The 17,701-nt window shown below is 41.8% G+C and overlaps 1 protein-coding gene across 20 annotated transcripts in view; it reads right to left on the bottom strand.

Annotated features, from left to right (window-relative positions):
- The window catches only part of AKAP13 (A-kinase anchoring protein 13), a 208,370-nt gene that overhangs the window by 35,711 nt on the left and 154,958 nt on the right, over positions 1-17,701 (bottom strand). For 10 of the 20 annotated variants that reach the window (XM_061371301.1, XM_061371302.1, XM_061371298.1 and 7 more), the window contains 6 exons: positions 13,178-13,524; positions 10,069-10,122; positions 7,266-7,328; positions 4,915-5,098; positions 3,625-3,733; positions 261-386 (listed from right to left, as the gene is read on the bottom strand). In XM_061371301.1, the coding sequence (XP_061227285.1) occupies positions 261-386; positions 3,625-3,733; positions 4,915-5,098; positions 7,266-7,328; positions 10,069-10,122; positions 13,178-13,524 (883 nt within the window). Of the gene's footprint in view, positions 1-260; positions 2,187-3,624; positions 3,734-4,914; positions 5,099-7,265; positions 7,329-10,068; positions 10,123-13,177; positions 13,525-17,701 lie in introns of those variants that run through there. The other 10 variants (XM_061371300.1, XM_061371317.1, XM_061371308.1 and 7 more) reach the window with 7 other exon arrangements.

Genomic DNA, 17,701 nt, shown 5'->3' with positions numbered 1-17,701 from the left:
TCTGCCACGTGGATACAGACCAAAACTAACCAGATGAGATGTGGTGGTGCTGATGCACAAGACTTTGGATTATAATCCTTTTATTCTGCTGTTAGTTAGTATTCAGATACAGGACTAAGATAATGCTGTTATTAGACATCATGCAGTGAAGAGGTTCATTCAAAGTTTGCAACGTGAAACTTGAAGGCCTCAAGCAGGAAACCAGATTTCCCTTTGTTTCAACCCATAATGGCTGCAATGCACAGAAAACAATTACTTACTATCCACCTCCTCCTCCTCATCACTGGAAGAAGAGCCAATAGAAAAGAGAGTTTTAGACTTAGGAATGAGTGGAGAGATGCTGAAGGAGAAGGAAATTCGTCTCGATGGTCGAGTCCGGCCCTGGGCTGAGAAGTGGGTTAACAGCAGACATTAGAGCATGCTTGAAAATGCATTTAATAACATAAAGGAGAGGAGAGCGGCCAAAGCAAACTAAGACCAAAGCAAAGGAAATGTCTGCAAAGCAGCTGGCTTTAGAAAAGGCACAAGAAACAAAGAACTGAGAACGTGCAAATTCCAGAGGATGCAGGTTTCAGAGGATGCAGGTCTCACTGCATGCGTGACTCCAGGTTCAAGCTTTCCTTATTTTTGCTGGCATCTTTTTATAGGACCTTTTAATGAAGATTTGAATTTGAACAGTTATTTTCCCAAACAGAATACCAACAACATAGTGGATCTCTGGACAAAGGGCATCTGCTTCACTGAAATAACTGCCAGGGAATTGAACTAGAACAACTCAAGGTTGCTGGGTACCCATCACTCACATGGTACATCAGTGTGTCCTCGGGAAAGATGAATGGGACAGGGCTGGGGAAACTCTGCCCCAGGGACACGTCAGACCTAAGGGTTCTACATTAAGCAACTACATCAAACATCTTCAGTGCATGTATTCAGGCACTTTTAAATCATTCCATGGCATGGATAAATCAATTCACTTTCACAACAGGGTAAAGAGGCTAAAGACCTTATCAGCATTAAAATTACAGGAGAAGAAAGTAGAAATGATTACTCTCTTTGAGCAAAACATGCTCTTTTGGTCACATATAAAGACAATTTTTTGTATTGCTGGTATCATAACCCCAAACTGAATTCAGAATATGATCTAAAAACACTATTCAAGGATATTGAATGCAATGCAAGCAATGCAAAGCAAACTCCCCTGAAATTTTCCTTCAGCCATAAGTCACAAATGCCAAGAGGCGATTTGACTAAAATTATATGCACACTTTTCCAATGTAAGCAGAACAACCCTAAAGGGACCCAATGAAAGGCACTGAAATTGAACAATTCAAAGCAAGACCCGTGCATTAGTTTTGTTTAGACTGCCTTTCAAAGGAGTAGTTTCAGTGTCCCAGACCTGAAGCACATGACCAGGCAACACTGCTTTCTTTCTTCTGTAGTCTACTGTCTATTTAGACAAAAAGTCAAGATGAACAATAATACTTTACTGTAAATAGAACCACCTCCTCCAGCACAGTTCAACTCAACTTCCATTTCAGTGGTTTTATTTATAGCAGTTCCTGGCTTCACAACAATGCTCCACACTGGAAATTTGCTATTCCAAAGCCGAAAGCAGTCTTCCGAGCACTCCAGCCAACAGCTCTTGTGACCTCTCTCTATAAAATGCTGAAGGATTAACAGTTGTGAATGGCCACAGCAGCTCTTGGAACATCTGAGACATCAGATGGAGCGCAGGCTACAAGCTTGGTCTTGGAAGTAGCTCCTGCCTCAGTTCACATGACAATAAACAGGGAAAACAAGAGAAAGCCCTCCATGTGTTTGTTAATTTGGATTTAGTTTTTGAAGCTTTGTGCAGAACATGCTGCTTTCTTCCCATTCAGACCCATTTGGTTTTGAACACCTACCACAAAATTATGCAAGCTTTCCTAGAATTCACCTCCATGAAATCAAGGATTTATCCTTGCATATCTCTCAATTATTCTGTTGTGATACCAGTGCCAAACCTAAATGATACAAGGGAATCTATACAAAACCTTCTTGTAAAAGGCACTAAGCTGCTTCACATGTATTATGGTCACATCTCAAGTAACTTTACTCCTCTTTGAAAGCAACTGAGGAAGAATCAAGTGATTTACTTATGTTTCCAAATTCAGGAAAGTGCCAGAGCTAGGAGGAGAGTCTATGACCTGTGAAAAGAATCTCAGGGTTGGGAAGAGCAATCTTTTTGATTGCTCATATCAACTGCCTGAAATTCACTACTTTTCAGAAACATCATGCCTATAAAACTGAGGCCCTTCTGCAGAGTCACAAATTAGCAACCGAGAAAATAAAGCTCACAGAAGCATTAGTAACTTTCAACTTCAGTGTCCAAAACTCAGAGATTTCCCTGCCAAAGCAACAGACTAAACCTGGTGTTTCTTTCACAGCCCCTCTGGAATCTTACTGCATCTTTTCCTTCTCTCTCTTCATGACTGTCGTGGTTAGGCCATCTCTAGAATATGGGCTCATCAAACCTGTCTACCACCAGCTCAGGCCTCGTTGGCATTTTAACATGAGTCAAACAAGAGAGAAGTGGAAAGATGGGAGCTTGTCCAATTCCAAGAGGGAGCTACAAATCCTCCCCTGTCATAAGCCCTGCCACAGGCCTGAAGGGAAATCTCAAGGGAGAGGGAGATGAACCTCAGCTGACCAAGCTCTCTCAGCCACCAACAGCCCATGTGCTGGGAGATAGCCAAGTTATTCATAGTGTTTGGTTACCAATGGCAATAAATTGGTTGCTTAATAGAAGTAATAATGAACGTCTTCAGCTCAGTGAGCAAAGCCACTGCGCAGAGCAGGAGCTGGCCTTTCCATGGGACAGATCTGCCTGTGCTTTGGTTACCGTTGCTGAGGAGCACATCCGTTAGGCCACATGCTTATTAATCACAGAAGAACGATGGCAAAGGATGTTAAAACATCTCCTACAAAGCATAACCTCTGTGAGCTTCCTCCTGAATGAATAAAATGCCCTTCTTAATAACGCCTTTCCCTTGTTCAGCTTTGCAAGGAAGAAGTATGTTAATAAAAAGGAAAAGATCAGAGACCATCACTGATTGACAAGAGCAATCTAAAATGCCAATACCGTTTATGGCTGGCAATTAACATAATGAAAGCATGTGTAACATGGCCCTTCTAAGCACATCCAGCTGCAGCCTTCTGAATGACTTTTTCAGCTGCAAGAATCCATTCAGTGATGCTGCTGAATTCACTGCAATAAGTGAATTCTTGTTATTGCCTCAATTAAGCTAAACTGAAAAATTTCACCTCATCACCATTTATTACTTTCTTCAGGAATGACATTTGATAAATTACATCCAACTGCCCCCAAACATTTAATTCAATATAAATAGCAACAAAATCCCCCAAGGAGAACAAGGATTCACACGTTTCCATGTTAGCAATATTCAGAAGAATCTAAACTGAGTGAGTTCTGCCTTTCCACCCACAATTCCATGCAGCACTGAAACATTCCACATAATATAGGAAAGCAAGAGCAGGTACTAGCAAATTCTGCCTTGGGTAGGTAGCAAGAGACACTTAATAATACAGATGAGAGAACAGATAAGGAAAAACTGTGTTACTCACTGTCCAGCACTGGTTTACTAATTGACATTAGAGACATAGATTTGGTCAGTGGAGATGAAACAGCAGAAGAGCAGAAATTAAATCCTTGTGGCGGTGATGTTTGATGCATCTGCAGAACAGAAAATAACCATAACTGAGCAAATACGTGAAGAACATCAGCACCGTCCCAGCTTCAGATCAGTGCTCACATTTACTGAAATTCTCACTTTCAAACAGGGGAAAATGCCAGTGATCCTATTTAATAGGTGAGAAATGCAAGGACCATGAAAAATATAAGCAATGTCACACAGGTAAAATGCAACATTTTAAGTGTAAGGTAACTATTCGTGCAAGAAATGGTGAGCCTCTGGTTGCTTGATCTTCTTGTAAGGTGTTACAAGAGGGATACTGTTAACTGCCCAATGGCCGCTAGAATTCCTGCAGTGATTCCAGTTCCTCAGTATGAGTGGACTGTGGTAAAAAATCTGATGCTTAGCTGTGTGTTCTCCAAAAAAGCCATTCCTCAAAGCAAAAGAAGACATGAGAGTCATGACATAACAGCTCTACAGGCCAGATCTTGTAGGACCTGTTTACTTGCCTTGGTGTATAGCAGAGATTTTGTGAGGTAAGCAGACTGGCTGGCTAATGATTCTGGCATTAGCCCAGGAAATACTATGGCTGAAACTTCAAACTTAGAAATCTGGGGTATTTATAGTATTTAAGACTGTAATTGTTTCATTAATACAAAAAGCAGAGATTCTTATAGTATTGTGGCACAATCAATAGCTACCACAGACTTCCCACTCCAGAAAGATCACTCTTAATATTCTTAATATGCAATTAAAATTTTGCTTAACTGTTGCTTATTCTAATGGGCCTTTTCTTTTGGTTATGACTCTGAAAGGAAAAAAAAATATCTTTATTTTCCTCCTACACTATGAAAATAAACCTGAAAACTTCAGCAGACAAATTACTACTTGGTACTTCGTGTGTATTTCAGGACTGCAAAAGGGAGTGTAAGCACTAATTGCTGTAGCCTTACAACACCTCTGATTGATGGTATCCCTACATCCATACTAAAATGTTCATAACTTTTCCACGATTATTCATGCAATCAGTGGAAGAAAACCCAAAGACTTTGCCCATCAACCATGTTGCTGCAGAGAATCAAGCAGCAGATTTAACACAGTGGAAATTCTTCCATGTTAGAGATGGAAGATTTTAGTATTATATATACAGGTTGGGAGCCTTCACTTGGGAACACTTGAGGTTGTTTTATCTCTATATCCAGCAATAGCTGGACAGCCTCACCTGGTGATCGTACTCTCTCATTTCTCCTTGCTCGAGTTCTTCAGTGAGCAAGACCAGGGACCCACACTGGTTGCTGGCAAGCGGACTCCGTCTGAGGTCTTTGGAGCTCAGAGAAGCTGCCTCCAGGTTTGCAGAGGGCTTCTTGTTCTCACCAGAGTCTCCAGCAAGGCCTTCTAGGCTGTAACTGAAGAGAAAGCATCGTGGTTAGATGCTGACATACTCTTAGATACCAGTGTCTTTCAGCACACAGCACCTTCATGTATAGAACAAAAGGCAGTCACTAACTGAACTGTGCAGGGAAATACTCATTTTATTCCTCAGCATGTTACTTTTTTAATGACCAAGTGCAGACAGCAGTGGAGGGGTTCCTGTTTTTCAGACCAAATAGCAACACCTTTGCACCACTAATAAGACACAATAGTTGCTTGAACAACTGTTCATACTCCTGGTCAACAGCCCTTCCTACTGTTATTTTCACTTTCTGGAGTGAAGCACAGGAAAATCTAGAAACACCTGAAGATTTCTGTAGTTCCACATATTCTCTTTACTAGCTTTTACTAGGCTCTCCCTTGGAATAAAGTCACTCAAATTAAACTACCTTGTATTAGCATGGTGCTGCCTGTGCTGGACCAACACCCAACGTTCACCTCTGCAGACACATCCTCTGAATCTGTTTAGTGCTTGCCGCTGCACAAAGCTTTGGCACTGATAACATCCTTCTTTCTGCCAAAGCTGGTTTCTTTCTGCTGATAGACAAGCAATCTCTACAGAAAGAGGTTAATATATTCTCTTCTCACCCACACAAAACACCCCCTCTTTCGCATGTGACTATTTCAATTTGATGTATCTTGTTGACATTATCTTCGCTTCTACCCCTCCTGGCTCCTTATCCCCAAGCACTAATAAGCTGACTGCAATGCCAGTTTGGGTTAAAGAGCAAGTGTCACACATACGCCTCCTGGTACACTAGTACAGCTCCATGGCTAATGCTCGATTTGATGCTCTCAAAGTCCTGCTCCTTTGAAGCAAGACCTATCCTGGATATATATCTCAACCTGAGGCTAACCATGACATCTCAGTGGCCAACAACCTGGCATTTAAACAAATGAAAGGGAAAAACCACTATAAACTGTACAGATTATTTAAACAACCAAAAGAGCTTTAACTTCAGGTAGGTTTGCATAGTGGTGATTAATGTTCTGTATTCCTTTAGAAGCATTAAGTGGCTGATCATCAATGCAAAAATTGCAGTAAACCTTGAATAAAAAGATTTAGTAATTTTTTTCATGGTAATTAGAGAGAAAGAAAACTAGTTGAGGCATTTACAATTTAATCTTCTTTAGTAAAGCAAAGAAGATTTTGACTCAACAATGTATATCAATAGCAGGCATTATAAAGTTTATTCTAAAACACCCGCAAAGAGAAGTCTGCCTTATTTCTACTCGTTATTTATGGCAGCAGAGTATCATTTTCCTTGCAACCCAAGATGTTAAAAGCAAAGTTACACAGTACAGAAAAAAACATCATGTAGTTTGTTGTGACACAAACAGCTCAAAACTGCACATATCAGCCATTAAAATAGTTGCCAGTGGGTGATACTGATCTGTAACTTGTACATACAGACCAAACATAATTAAATATGTGACAGGGACAGATTAATTTCTTAATATCTAGTCTTCAGAAAGAGACTTTAATAATAGCTCTACCCACAACCAGCAAGAATTGCCAGAGGAAAGCTACAAAGGTATGAAATCTGGGACGCTGGCTTCCAGGCAGCATCAGGTGGAGATCTGACTTGCAAGCACCAATCTCAGCTCAGGGACTTTCTACAGAAAGTTAAAGCTCTAAGTGCCTGAGAAATTGTCACCTGTGGCTGTGGGATTGGGTTTTCACAGCAAGATTTACATGGTGAGTCTCTTTGAAGAAAAAACTAGATCTTTCAATTTACAAAGAGCAAGTCTGTATGAACTCAAATCCTTTATGAGAGCCATCCAGAACAAAGCGGCACTGAATCACATTAACTCTTGTTTTGATTCTTTGGCTGTCACCATTATCATTATGATCACTGCTGTGGAAAAAACACGCCTTAAAATCATCATGGAATAGAGCAGCTCAAACCAACAATGCAGCTTCTTTAATGCTCGAGGCCAACAAAAAGCAGCCACCACCTTCACCTGCACCCCAGTTCCAAAGACCCAATCCCAGGTCCAAGTGCCGGAAAAGCACACGAAGCAAACAAACACGTGCACGCTTCAGCCAGAGCAGCAGTGGAAAAGGCGACGCACGAAAAGCTGATGACAGGGAGTTTGCAGTGCTCCTTTGCTGCTGCTGCACATTGATTTATACTGTACCTTCTACAAGTAAAGTCAGGACCCATGGCAATGAACTGTACGCCAGAGGGACACCAGCTCAAACTAGGAACATCAAAAGAGGCAAAGAAAGGAAAAGGGCTGTGATTATTGAATTGTTATGGAATAGGGGAATGTTAAAAAACTCTCACTCTTGCATATCTTAAAAAAACCCAAACTCATAAATAATGAAGAAACTACGACATATTTCTGTCTGCCATAACACACCAGTGTGCCCCAAGTGACCAAGGTTATAACCAAATGGGTAGCAGGCCAGCCCATGCTTTCCCCAAGCTGACCCCCTTAGTGAGTATACAATCTACCAGAGAAACTGCTCCTTGTGGGGAGAGACGTTTGGGGGGAAAACAAGGCTGAAATGCACCCAAACCAATTTTGCATAAGTAATAGCATGCATCCGTTGTGTTAGTAATGATTAGCATTCTTCTGGGACCTGTCATCCCCAGATCAGAGAAGGAATCCCTTAGACAGATTTAATCAAGTCCCCTCTGTGCAAGTATTAATAACCTGAGGCTACACTAGGGAAAAATAAGGAGAGAGCTACATTCTTAAGTGCTACACAGCAAATATGTGAAAGAAGAAAAAAACAACAGGCTTGTCTTCCTGCTAGCTTGGGATTAAATCAAGTCCTCAAATAGTACTTTGACTAGAAAACCTTTCAGCACCCATACCCCAAAGAAACCCAAGTTGCATCTTAAAAGATACCAGAAATGTAAATGTAGGATGCAAATATTTTGGTGGTTAATTTAAGTACTGCTTTTGTTATTTTTTTTCCCTTTGCCAGTTTGTGGCCCAATTGCAGGTTTTGCAGACGTGGAGAAATCAATCTTCTTGTCAGCTATTACATATAAAGGAACCCTAAATCCTGGAAAAGCTGTCCAGGAAACTTATGCTGTCTGAAGGGAATTTTGCATCAGCACATATCTACCAGAGCAGCACTGCACAAGTCCTGCTCCCAGCTCCTGGCCTGCAATCCACATGGGCAGAAGCCTATGAAAAGGGAAGAACAAGTATAAGCACCCCTGGGCCACAACTTGTGAATGCCCGAAGCCTCAGAGGGCACACAGGAAGGTTTAAAGCCACTGAGCATCACCTTGTACAGTTTCCACTCAAAGTCCAACACTGGAAACATTCAGGAAGGGTTTGACAGTTTGTTTTCAACAGTGGGATTCAGGTAATTGCTGCCTGCTTTGTTAAGGATGTTAACTGGGTGAGGATGCACCTGAAGTACCTGTGCTTTGCACCCCAAAGCTACAGGTGTGCTGCACCAGTAGCTCTCAGCACAGTACCACAAGCCTTCTTGATGAAGACATACCTTCCCATGACATGCCAATATTTCCAAGTACTTCACCCTCGTCATCCAACTAAACCATCAATCAGGGCATGCAAAAAACCCCTTTACAGGAGACCACCTATGGAAGGGGGGATGAGCTATTACATACATCAGCTTTGTGGGAGAGCATAAACTGTTGGAACTACTTTCAGGCTGTTGCTCTGCAACTGGGGTTTAAAGAGGATTATACCAAAACAGTTGGGAGGCCAGAAAAAACAGAGAGGATGCTATGAAAGAATTACCCCACATTTCAGGTATCATGTACTTCAGGTTGCCTGTGTAAGACTGTAAGCTCAGTGTTTCAAGATATGACGACTCTGAGTACTAACACAGCTCCTATAGGGGAGCCTGAAAAGACAACGGGTAAAAAGATGTAGAACTGCATGAGGTGAGGAGTACTTCCTCCAGAGCACAGAGTGATGCAAATAAAGTGGCTTCATAGAAGTAAAAAAGGATGCTATTTCTTGTGCTTTTTTTTTAAACAGTCTTTTTTTAAGAGCCCTTTCCTGAACTGTACAGCACTGCTCATATGGCTTCATTTATGCTGATGCATGGTTAAGACCCAGTGATTTCTTTGGTAATAACATAATGGCAACAACTTTTCCGTATGTGGAAATATGGTAGTTTGTTTGTAGACACACATAACCCCATCCGTTTCATGAGAAGTGAAATCCTGAGTTAACATGCTCCAGGAGCAGAGGTAGAAGATGGGGGAGATGAGAAGAGGTTGAACCACTGAAGGGAAGAGGTTAAACTTCTCTTTTTTTTAGCCTAAAAATGTGTAAGTGTGGATGGCCCATGTGTCTGCTATGTCAAAATTAAATGTCCTTTTGTATATGTTAATAGACACCACAAAGGTTATGTGAGTGAAACTTCATATCTGTGTGATGGACGAGAAACTGAAAGTGTGCTATGCAGAAGAAAAACACAAATGGAAGTAAATGTGAAAGATGGTTACAAAAAAAACACCATAAACTCCCCAAACCCAGCAAAAGAGCAAAATTAAAGCCATTTAATTCAAGCAGCTTCAGATCTGCAGCACATTCTCTGACTCTGAGATTGTGCCTGATGCATCCCCTCCCAGGGGAACCCTCCCGCAAGTCTTGGCAGGAGTCTCCGATGTGCTTTAAATCTGTACCCCCAGGTAATATTTGTAAGTAAATGATTCTTTTAACACAGCTTCAGATCGTACACATGGCAAAGGCCAACAAAATGGTGTCTAAGATTTCTCCACATTATTAACATAACGTATCCTGGGGAAAATGGCTTGAGCATTTGCTCAGTGTGTTAGAAAAGCTGCCCTGGGTCAGACTGGAGAGGGAAAGCAACCAAGCGGGATGCACAGCTCCAACGCCAACGCTTCCAGGGGTACTACTACAGGTTTACTAACCAGGCAGTATGGAGTTAGTAGACATTCGTACATAAAACAGTTAGTCACGTTAATTGGCTTTGTACCTTCTCCTATGAATGGGAGGCTTCTTTATACCATCCCCCAGAACTCGCATTGAACTGAAAATGAATCATGGAGAGTGGTCAGCAGCTTGAATGGAAAAAAATGAACACACGGCAGCTGAAGGAATAGTATCTCCAACACATGAACAGCAGAGGGAACGGATGCACAGGGAAAACAAAATCAGATACTAAAGGGAATAATGAGTTTTTTCTTCCTCTCTCTTTTACAAATAAATCTAGGGTTTGGTTGGGGTTTTTTGTACAGAAAGGAGGTTTCACAGGTATCGACCCCATCACAACTTAACTGCTGCCAAAGGCAGGTCGGTTTAAAGTTGAGATAAGGAAAAGTATTTGACGGAAGCTGCTCACAACCACACTTAATACTAGCTCCAGTTCTGCAGAGCATCAGTGAAAAATGCCAGCACCTCTTTCCTCGGAACCAACCATAAAACCACTGCATCATGGTTGAAAGACAGGCATTGCAAATCCACTGTGAACGTCAAGAATTAACTGAAGGATGAACATCCTTTTGTGGCAGTCCTGTTAGGTTCTTTGTATCTTCAATAGCAAAATGCAGACACGAGGATTATCTGCGAAATGCATTTGAAGAGAAGGGGGAAGCGAAGGGGAACTGAGCGTGTTTTGACATTTCAAGATGATTACTTTTTTTCTGATCTTTTCTGTGAACATTTATGCTCATCCCTCTTACAAACATAAAACACACAACAATGGAAAAGACCAAATCCTACAAAAGACTTATTTTCTTTTTCCATAGGTTGAGTCCTGTATCAGCAGCTCTATTTAAGCTTGACGTAGCTGCCTTTGCCATATGGGAAAGACTATCACTGGTGCGGATGGGGTCTCAACCAAGTCTTCGCTAGGGCAGGAGGCACCTCTAAGAGCTGCCACCCCATTCCTCTTCCTGGCTGTGCAGCCCAGTTCTAATCCCTGGGTTGGATTTGGTGGCAATTACACTTTATTTAGTTAATTTTCTACTCATTCAGTGAGTACAACCCGCTCACTTAGGGTGCAAAGAATTTGCCACAGGTGCCCAGAGGATGAGAGGGAGTATGGACAAAAGGTGGCAGGTGGTAGGAGCAGCACAGTCCTGTCCATCAGCAGGACAAATCTTTGCTAAGCCTTGTGCTCTGTGTTACTTCACTTCAAAGGTTTATTAAAGTCAAGTTACAATAATGGGATTTCTCCTTTAAATGGAAAACTATCTACTGCCTGTGAAATAAATGAATAAGCAAACACCCCGAATCTAACTGATTTGTATGAAAGCCACTTGTTTGGGCTTCAGTTCCTCAGTATTTGTTGCTGGTTGCTAAGCAACCAGAATCATATCACAACAGCCACGTAGGAAAGGAACAAACTCACCCCCCCCACACACCAATCCAAATTCTTTTGTAACAGAAACAGAACCAAACAGGAACCAAATCAGCACCAGAGACCCACCCAGCTTTTCGTTTTGAATTAACCTGTGACAGCCATCCTTATGTAGCAGCAGCTGCATCTAAGACCATATGAGAACAATTACTCTTCCTTTAACTCCAATTTTCTTACATTTACAATGAATGTATCTTCCCATATTGGAACAGCCTCCAAAGTCTGACACAGGATAGTTTAACCCAGCTGTTAACTGTTAGCAGCAATTGCCAGCTATGCAGTTTATTACCCTCAGAAATCTGTACAAAACAGGTCCCATACTTAAATCTCTCCAAATGAGTTTATGAGCTTACAGACTCATCCTATCTCAAACCCGTATGTATACCTTCTGCTGACTCTTTTGTAGCTTTAAAAAGAGAGGTAGTACTTTATGTGTTTAAATATTAACTGGGGACTAGGAATGAAGCCAAGAAAAGATGGCAGTGATAAACAACAATAATAATAGTGATAATAAATCTTTCACCCTATGTTACTTAGAAGGTGTTGAATATTTCTCCCCATTGGCTTTAAAATCTGAAGGGTCTATGATATTCCTTTAGTGATACCCACAGCTCCTAACATGTGAAGGATGCACATGTCTGATGGGAGGCTACTGCCTCGCACAGGATTTTCCAAATGGGTCAGTAACAATTTAGTAGGAACCCGTTGCAAATGGCCAGTTTTAACTCAATAGCATCACCAAATGCAATAGCTCCGTTTATCTTAGAAGCAGAGCCATGGCTATAAAGACAGCAGCAGGCAGCCTGGAGAGCGGCACTGCGCTGCACACCTCGGCTTGCAGCCCCTCTAAGCTGCAGGTCTACACCAGAGGGGCAGGAGGATGTGGCACCCTGACCCTGCTGAAACAACTGTCCATTCCTGCTCTAAAAGCACTGTAACGCAGTAATAACACTGGCCAAACCCCCACTGGTTTCAGAACATGCAGGGTTTAACCTCAATCATCCATCAGCCCAGATGTTGGTGCAAAGTATGGCAGGGAACCTTACACCAACTGCTTTATTGGTGTGTATCTTCCTCTGCTTCCTCTTTTTCCCTGCTGAGATGGCACCTTTTCTCCCCAGTCACTTTTCCCCACACAGTCAGTGTCACCTACACACATCTTTTGAAAGAACAAATGCAAGAACTTCCCTTCTGAATCTTCCTGAGCACCACTGGGGACATCAGTGATGGGTTAGGTGACACTGTTCAAGAGACTCTAAGGTGGACCAGTTCTGTGAAACAGGGACCACCCATCTCACCACTATGAGAAGCCTCCACACCTCATTTATACAACACTGGTGCCTGTGCTATCTCTTAATACAATCGGAGTAATCAGGGTTGTGTTTATTTTGTGATCAGTGAGATTTAACACTCGAATAATTCCTTTAACAAAGCCCTTCCTAAAGAAAGGGGTAGTGACAGTTCAAATGGAAGACTTGTCCCAGGGTAATTCCACTTTATCTGAAAAGCTCAAGCATACTGTAGGCATTAAGTACTTTAATCCTGAAAGTTAATTTAAAGAAAACATACAAACATAGGTTAGGAGACTGCCTTCACCTCTTTGAGTGATAAAGAAATAATCAGAAGTGACATCCTCAGTTTTCTGTTTCATCATGCTGAGTCTAAAGCTTTGATAAATACCTATGAGTGGGTGCAAAGTAAACCAAAGCAGCCCTTCACTCACCTCCTCTGATTTATTTCTGCTTCATTGGTGGCGTTCTTCCCTGGCCCCCAGCTGTGTCGACGGAAAGGTGACAGTGGCCGCATGGAGTTTCTTAAGACAGAGGAATGAGTGGGCACATCTGTGATACTGTCCAGCTCCTCTTCCTTCTCGCCTCCCTCTGTGGCCACCATGTTAGTGCAGCTGCCATCCAGGCTGTGCCTGTCCTTGGGCTGGAGAAAGTTCCCCATCGGTGGGAAAGGAAGGGATGTGTCGCTGCCCAGGGATGAGTTCCTCTCCAGGGACATGGTGTCATCTGCAGAGGAACTGGAGCTGGTAACATCACAAACAGAGTGCTCCTCCTCAGGCTGCTGTGGAAGAGAAAAAGTAAAGTAGAATCATAGACTGGTTTATGTTGGAAGGGACCTTTCAATGTCATCTAGTCTAATCCTCTTGCCATGGGCCTGGACATCACCCGTTAGATCAGGTTGCTCAAAGCCCTGTCCAACCCAACCTTGAATAGTTCCAGTAAAGTGAACACATTTAACATGTTAAACGAATTAAAACATTTTCTATTGCACATGAGCTATTTCCTAATTGATAGCACAAGGCAAATTAAGCATCACAGAAGTGAGATGTTTTGCTCTAGTTTCAGAACTGGATGAAATGCTCTACAGAGCAATCTTTCAGCCCTCAAGTCCCTGGCTGCCATAACCCTGCACTCCCAGCTTGGATCCTCTGCCTGCCTTTCTCCCCAGTTCCTTATGCCATCCTACACAGCAATTTTTGTGCCTTTCTGTCAATTTCTGGCTAAACCTGTTATTGGTCAAGGCGTTACCAAACCGCCAAAGGTTTATGGAGAGCAAGTAATGGAGAACTGGGTCATCATGACTCCTGATGACAAACTCCAGCCTCTCCTGTGATACCTGGGATGAGTCGGTAGCTCTCAGCCATGAGAGCTCAAAGGCAATGTACTGTTCCACTACATCATGCAGCACAAAAGGGACAATTAATCAGCAGTAGAAAACAGACAGGAAAAAAAACCCTAAAAGCATAAATCTCCGTCCTTCCCTACTTTCCATTAAGCAGGAAGTTAATGCCAGGGTTTGCAGCATTTTTCAATTCAACTGGAATTGAAAAATATTGTTCCAGAGGCCCAGCCATTCTGTATTACATGTCTCAAGTCAAACTGCCATTTTCTGGTTTAGTTTGCTCCAAAAGCTGTAAGTGGAAGCCAAACTGGTTCCCTCTGGCCAAAGGCCATATGCTGACCATACAGCCAGCAAAGAGTCTGTGCGCACTCTGTGTTCCACATGGCTAGCATGAAAAAACACAAGCCCCTCTCTGACATCACCTTCAGTCTGAAATGGTGTTTGCCTCAAGGGACTGACATGGGAAGTTTCAATTTATTCTCCTGCAGAGCCCTGTGCTCCATCATTTAAAATAATAATAGGGAGAATGATCCGTCAGACCACATATAATAGAGTATTCAGCAAAGCCACAGCAGTTAATTGTTTTCAAATAGCAGGCTCAGTGGGTCTCAGCAGAAGCTGAGTGCTCAGGGAGCTGCAGGCTTTCAGTTCTCATTTGGCATAAGATAGTGGGCTACAAAATCCAGTTCTGAAGGGGCAGATGGGCATCCAAACCCACGCAGGGCTGGTTGCACAAGAGTGATGCTGCCCCACGGCATCTTCACCTTGGAACCTGCTGCTATGGCTTCATTCAGGCTCAGTAGTGTTAAATGCTCCAGACAGTTTTGCTTTTCTGTGCCTTTTCTGACGGAAACACATTATAAACTAAAAGGTTTTTTGTTAAACTGAATAAAAAGATGTTCAGAAAGTATTCTAATCTAATATTTCAAATATAAATCCCTGTTTCAAATTTGGATATTTTTTATTCTTATTTCAGTTGAACAGGTACACAATCATGTCCATTAGGTGGTTTAAATAAATGCTGTCACACTATTTCCTTTCTCCCATCCACCAAAGGAAAAAGAAAAGAAAAACCCCAGCATCAACAGCACAGTACCAAAGTATCATCTACCTTTTAAACATAAAATATTAGAACATATCCCTCCAAAAGCACTCATATCATGGTAAGAACGTCAAATATTAATGATCAATTTGTGTAAATACTTTCATAGTGCACTTATACTGTAAAGTATTGGATTTGACACACACTTGAATAGGAAGAGTAGATTAAAACAGGAATGAACTGAAATGGATGCCCTGTAAAATTTCTGATGATGTTTAGTGTTATTCAAGATAATCTGATATTTATGTGAGTCATGATGAGCACTTACTGAATTGCTTAAATCCAGACAGATTAAGTAGTCATTATTTGGATAACAGTAGAGGAAACAGTCTGCTTCACTCTTCTGAGACACAGGAAAATCCTGCTATACATGAGGGCAGCACAGCAGGAGGAGAGAGGACTACCCACCAGCTGTAGAGTGGAAGGATGAGAGAGCTTGGAAACATTAAACTTGGATGCAAATATAGGAACAGCAGTGCAAAACATCAAATTCTATAGGGAGGAATTAGAGAAAAAAGAGGGATTTTTATTTCCTACATGAGAATACGGCTCCAGTTTAAAATGCAGAACAAAACCTGCTTCCCTAGCAGGGAAGATTTAAGGTTTCTATTGCAAAATGCAGTTAAAAGAGATGTAATTAGAAATGTGAAATATGTTTGGTCCATTTTAACTTTTACCTCAAGTACCAGACTGACTGTAGAACACAGTGAACAATTCCCTTGAACTTGTGGCCCATGCTTATTCCTCTAAATATATTCTGTCTTCAGTTAAATGATTTTTCAGGTTTGGGTTTTTTGTTTGAAACAAAGCAAAGCAGTTAATCCTGGTCTTTAATAGCTAAAGCCCAGAACTCTGTCTGCACAATGCCAAGTGTGACTGACACATCTAAGAAACATCTATATTGCAGCCACCTCTGCAAGAAATTAGCTACCTGGCCAAGTGCCAGTAAATACGTGCTGCTCTTTTAATCCTATCCGAGTAAGAAAATACCCTGTTTGCAGAGTGGAAATGGTTCTCTAATGTGTTCTTTTCATACAGGAAGAAAGAAACATTACAGAAATATTTTCTTCAAGTTAGGCTTGCTGCATTGCACTTCAATGAATTCAACCCTTAACTGTGACCAAAAACCTCATGGCTAAAAACCTTTACAGACATGCACTAATGGGCATTTGCTTTGCTCTCAGAAACAATAGTTGGTGAGAAGCTACTAAGAAGAAATGAAATAAGGCATAAAAAGTGCGTTTTCTGAGAAAGAACATTTGTACTTGTTCAAGAATAGGGATAAGTGAAATCACTGGGATGGCGGGGGTATAAGATAACTTCAGCTAAATCCCTCCCTCTGTAGGAGGCCTTGACGAGTGGAATTAAAACGTTCTTTCACTCATTTTCATGATGACAACGCTTGAAGGGCTGAAACACAAACTTCCTCCATCCCATGATCTCCCATGTGACAAAGACGGTACAGTATTTAAAGAAAAGGAGGAAAAAATTAAACACTGAAATCCCCAGGTTTATTTGCCATCCCATTACACTAACGGAGTCAACAAGCTTTGCTTGGGTTGAACGCAGTGACAGGACAAGAGGTAATGGGTTAACACTTAAACAGGGGAAGTTTAGATTGGATATAAGGAGGAAGTTCTTTACTGTTAGGGTGGTGAGGCACTGGAATAGGTTGCCCAAGGAAGCTGTGAATGCTCCATCCCTGGCAGTGTTCAAGGCCAAGATGGACAGAGCCTTGGGTGACATGGTCTCGTGTGAGGCATCCTTGCCCTTAGCAGGGGTTAGAAATGGATGATCTTAAGGTCCTTTCCAACCTAAACCATTCTATGATTCTCTGATACATAATCTAGCAGAGTAATTTTTTAATTCATTTGTCTATGGCTCCAGGCTCCCTAAAATTAACCTCAACAGTGGCCTTCTATTAATTACTTATCAGCATTTTTGTGATCTGGATTGCAAGAGTCTTCCCTCGGTGAAAGGGAAACTCTCTTCAGACTTTTATGCCTTTGGGTCTGGTATTTTTGCATGGATGCGGGGCTTTTGTATTTGGCTTTTTAAAGAGAAACAATAATTCTGAAACAAATAAATGCAAAATATTTATGTCTTTGTGTATTTCCTTGAGCAAACCAAAAAAAAAGCAGAAATCAAACAACATTCAAGGGGTCAAGCTGCGACCCCTTTCTTTGACAACGATCTCTGGGTTCCTGACTTCCCGAGGGCCGTTTGTCTGAATCATTCCCCAAGAGGCACACTGGAAAACTTCCCAGTAACGCTGAATTTCGGTGGCAGGTTAAAAGTTAGGATGAGCAAAGCGTATGGGCTACACCCCAGGATGCTGCCAGATGACTGTGAGAAATGACCTTATGCAGCATTAATCATTCCAGAAGGAGGGTGTTGCAAAGGCTGCCCAGATGGAGAAGGAAAAGCAGGATGATGAGGAAAAAGGGATAAAGCACTGACGCAAGAAAAGAAACCTTTTTGCCGAAGTCTTAGACCTCACATTGGAAGCAATTT

Source organism: Neopsephotus bourkii, unplaced genomic scaffold (genome assembly GCF_033783945.1).
Source record: "Neopsephotus bourkii isolate Nb327-2 ecotype Australia unplaced genomic scaffold, CSIRO-AGI_Nbou_v1 NB_1572, whole genome shotgun sequence".
Taxonomy (NCBI): domain Eukaryota; kingdom Metazoa; phylum Chordata; class Aves; order Psittaciformes; family Psittacidae; genus Neopsephotus; species Neopsephotus bourkii.
Note: the sequence above shows the minus strand (reverse complement) of the source record. Positions and strands in the feature narration are given on the sequence as shown.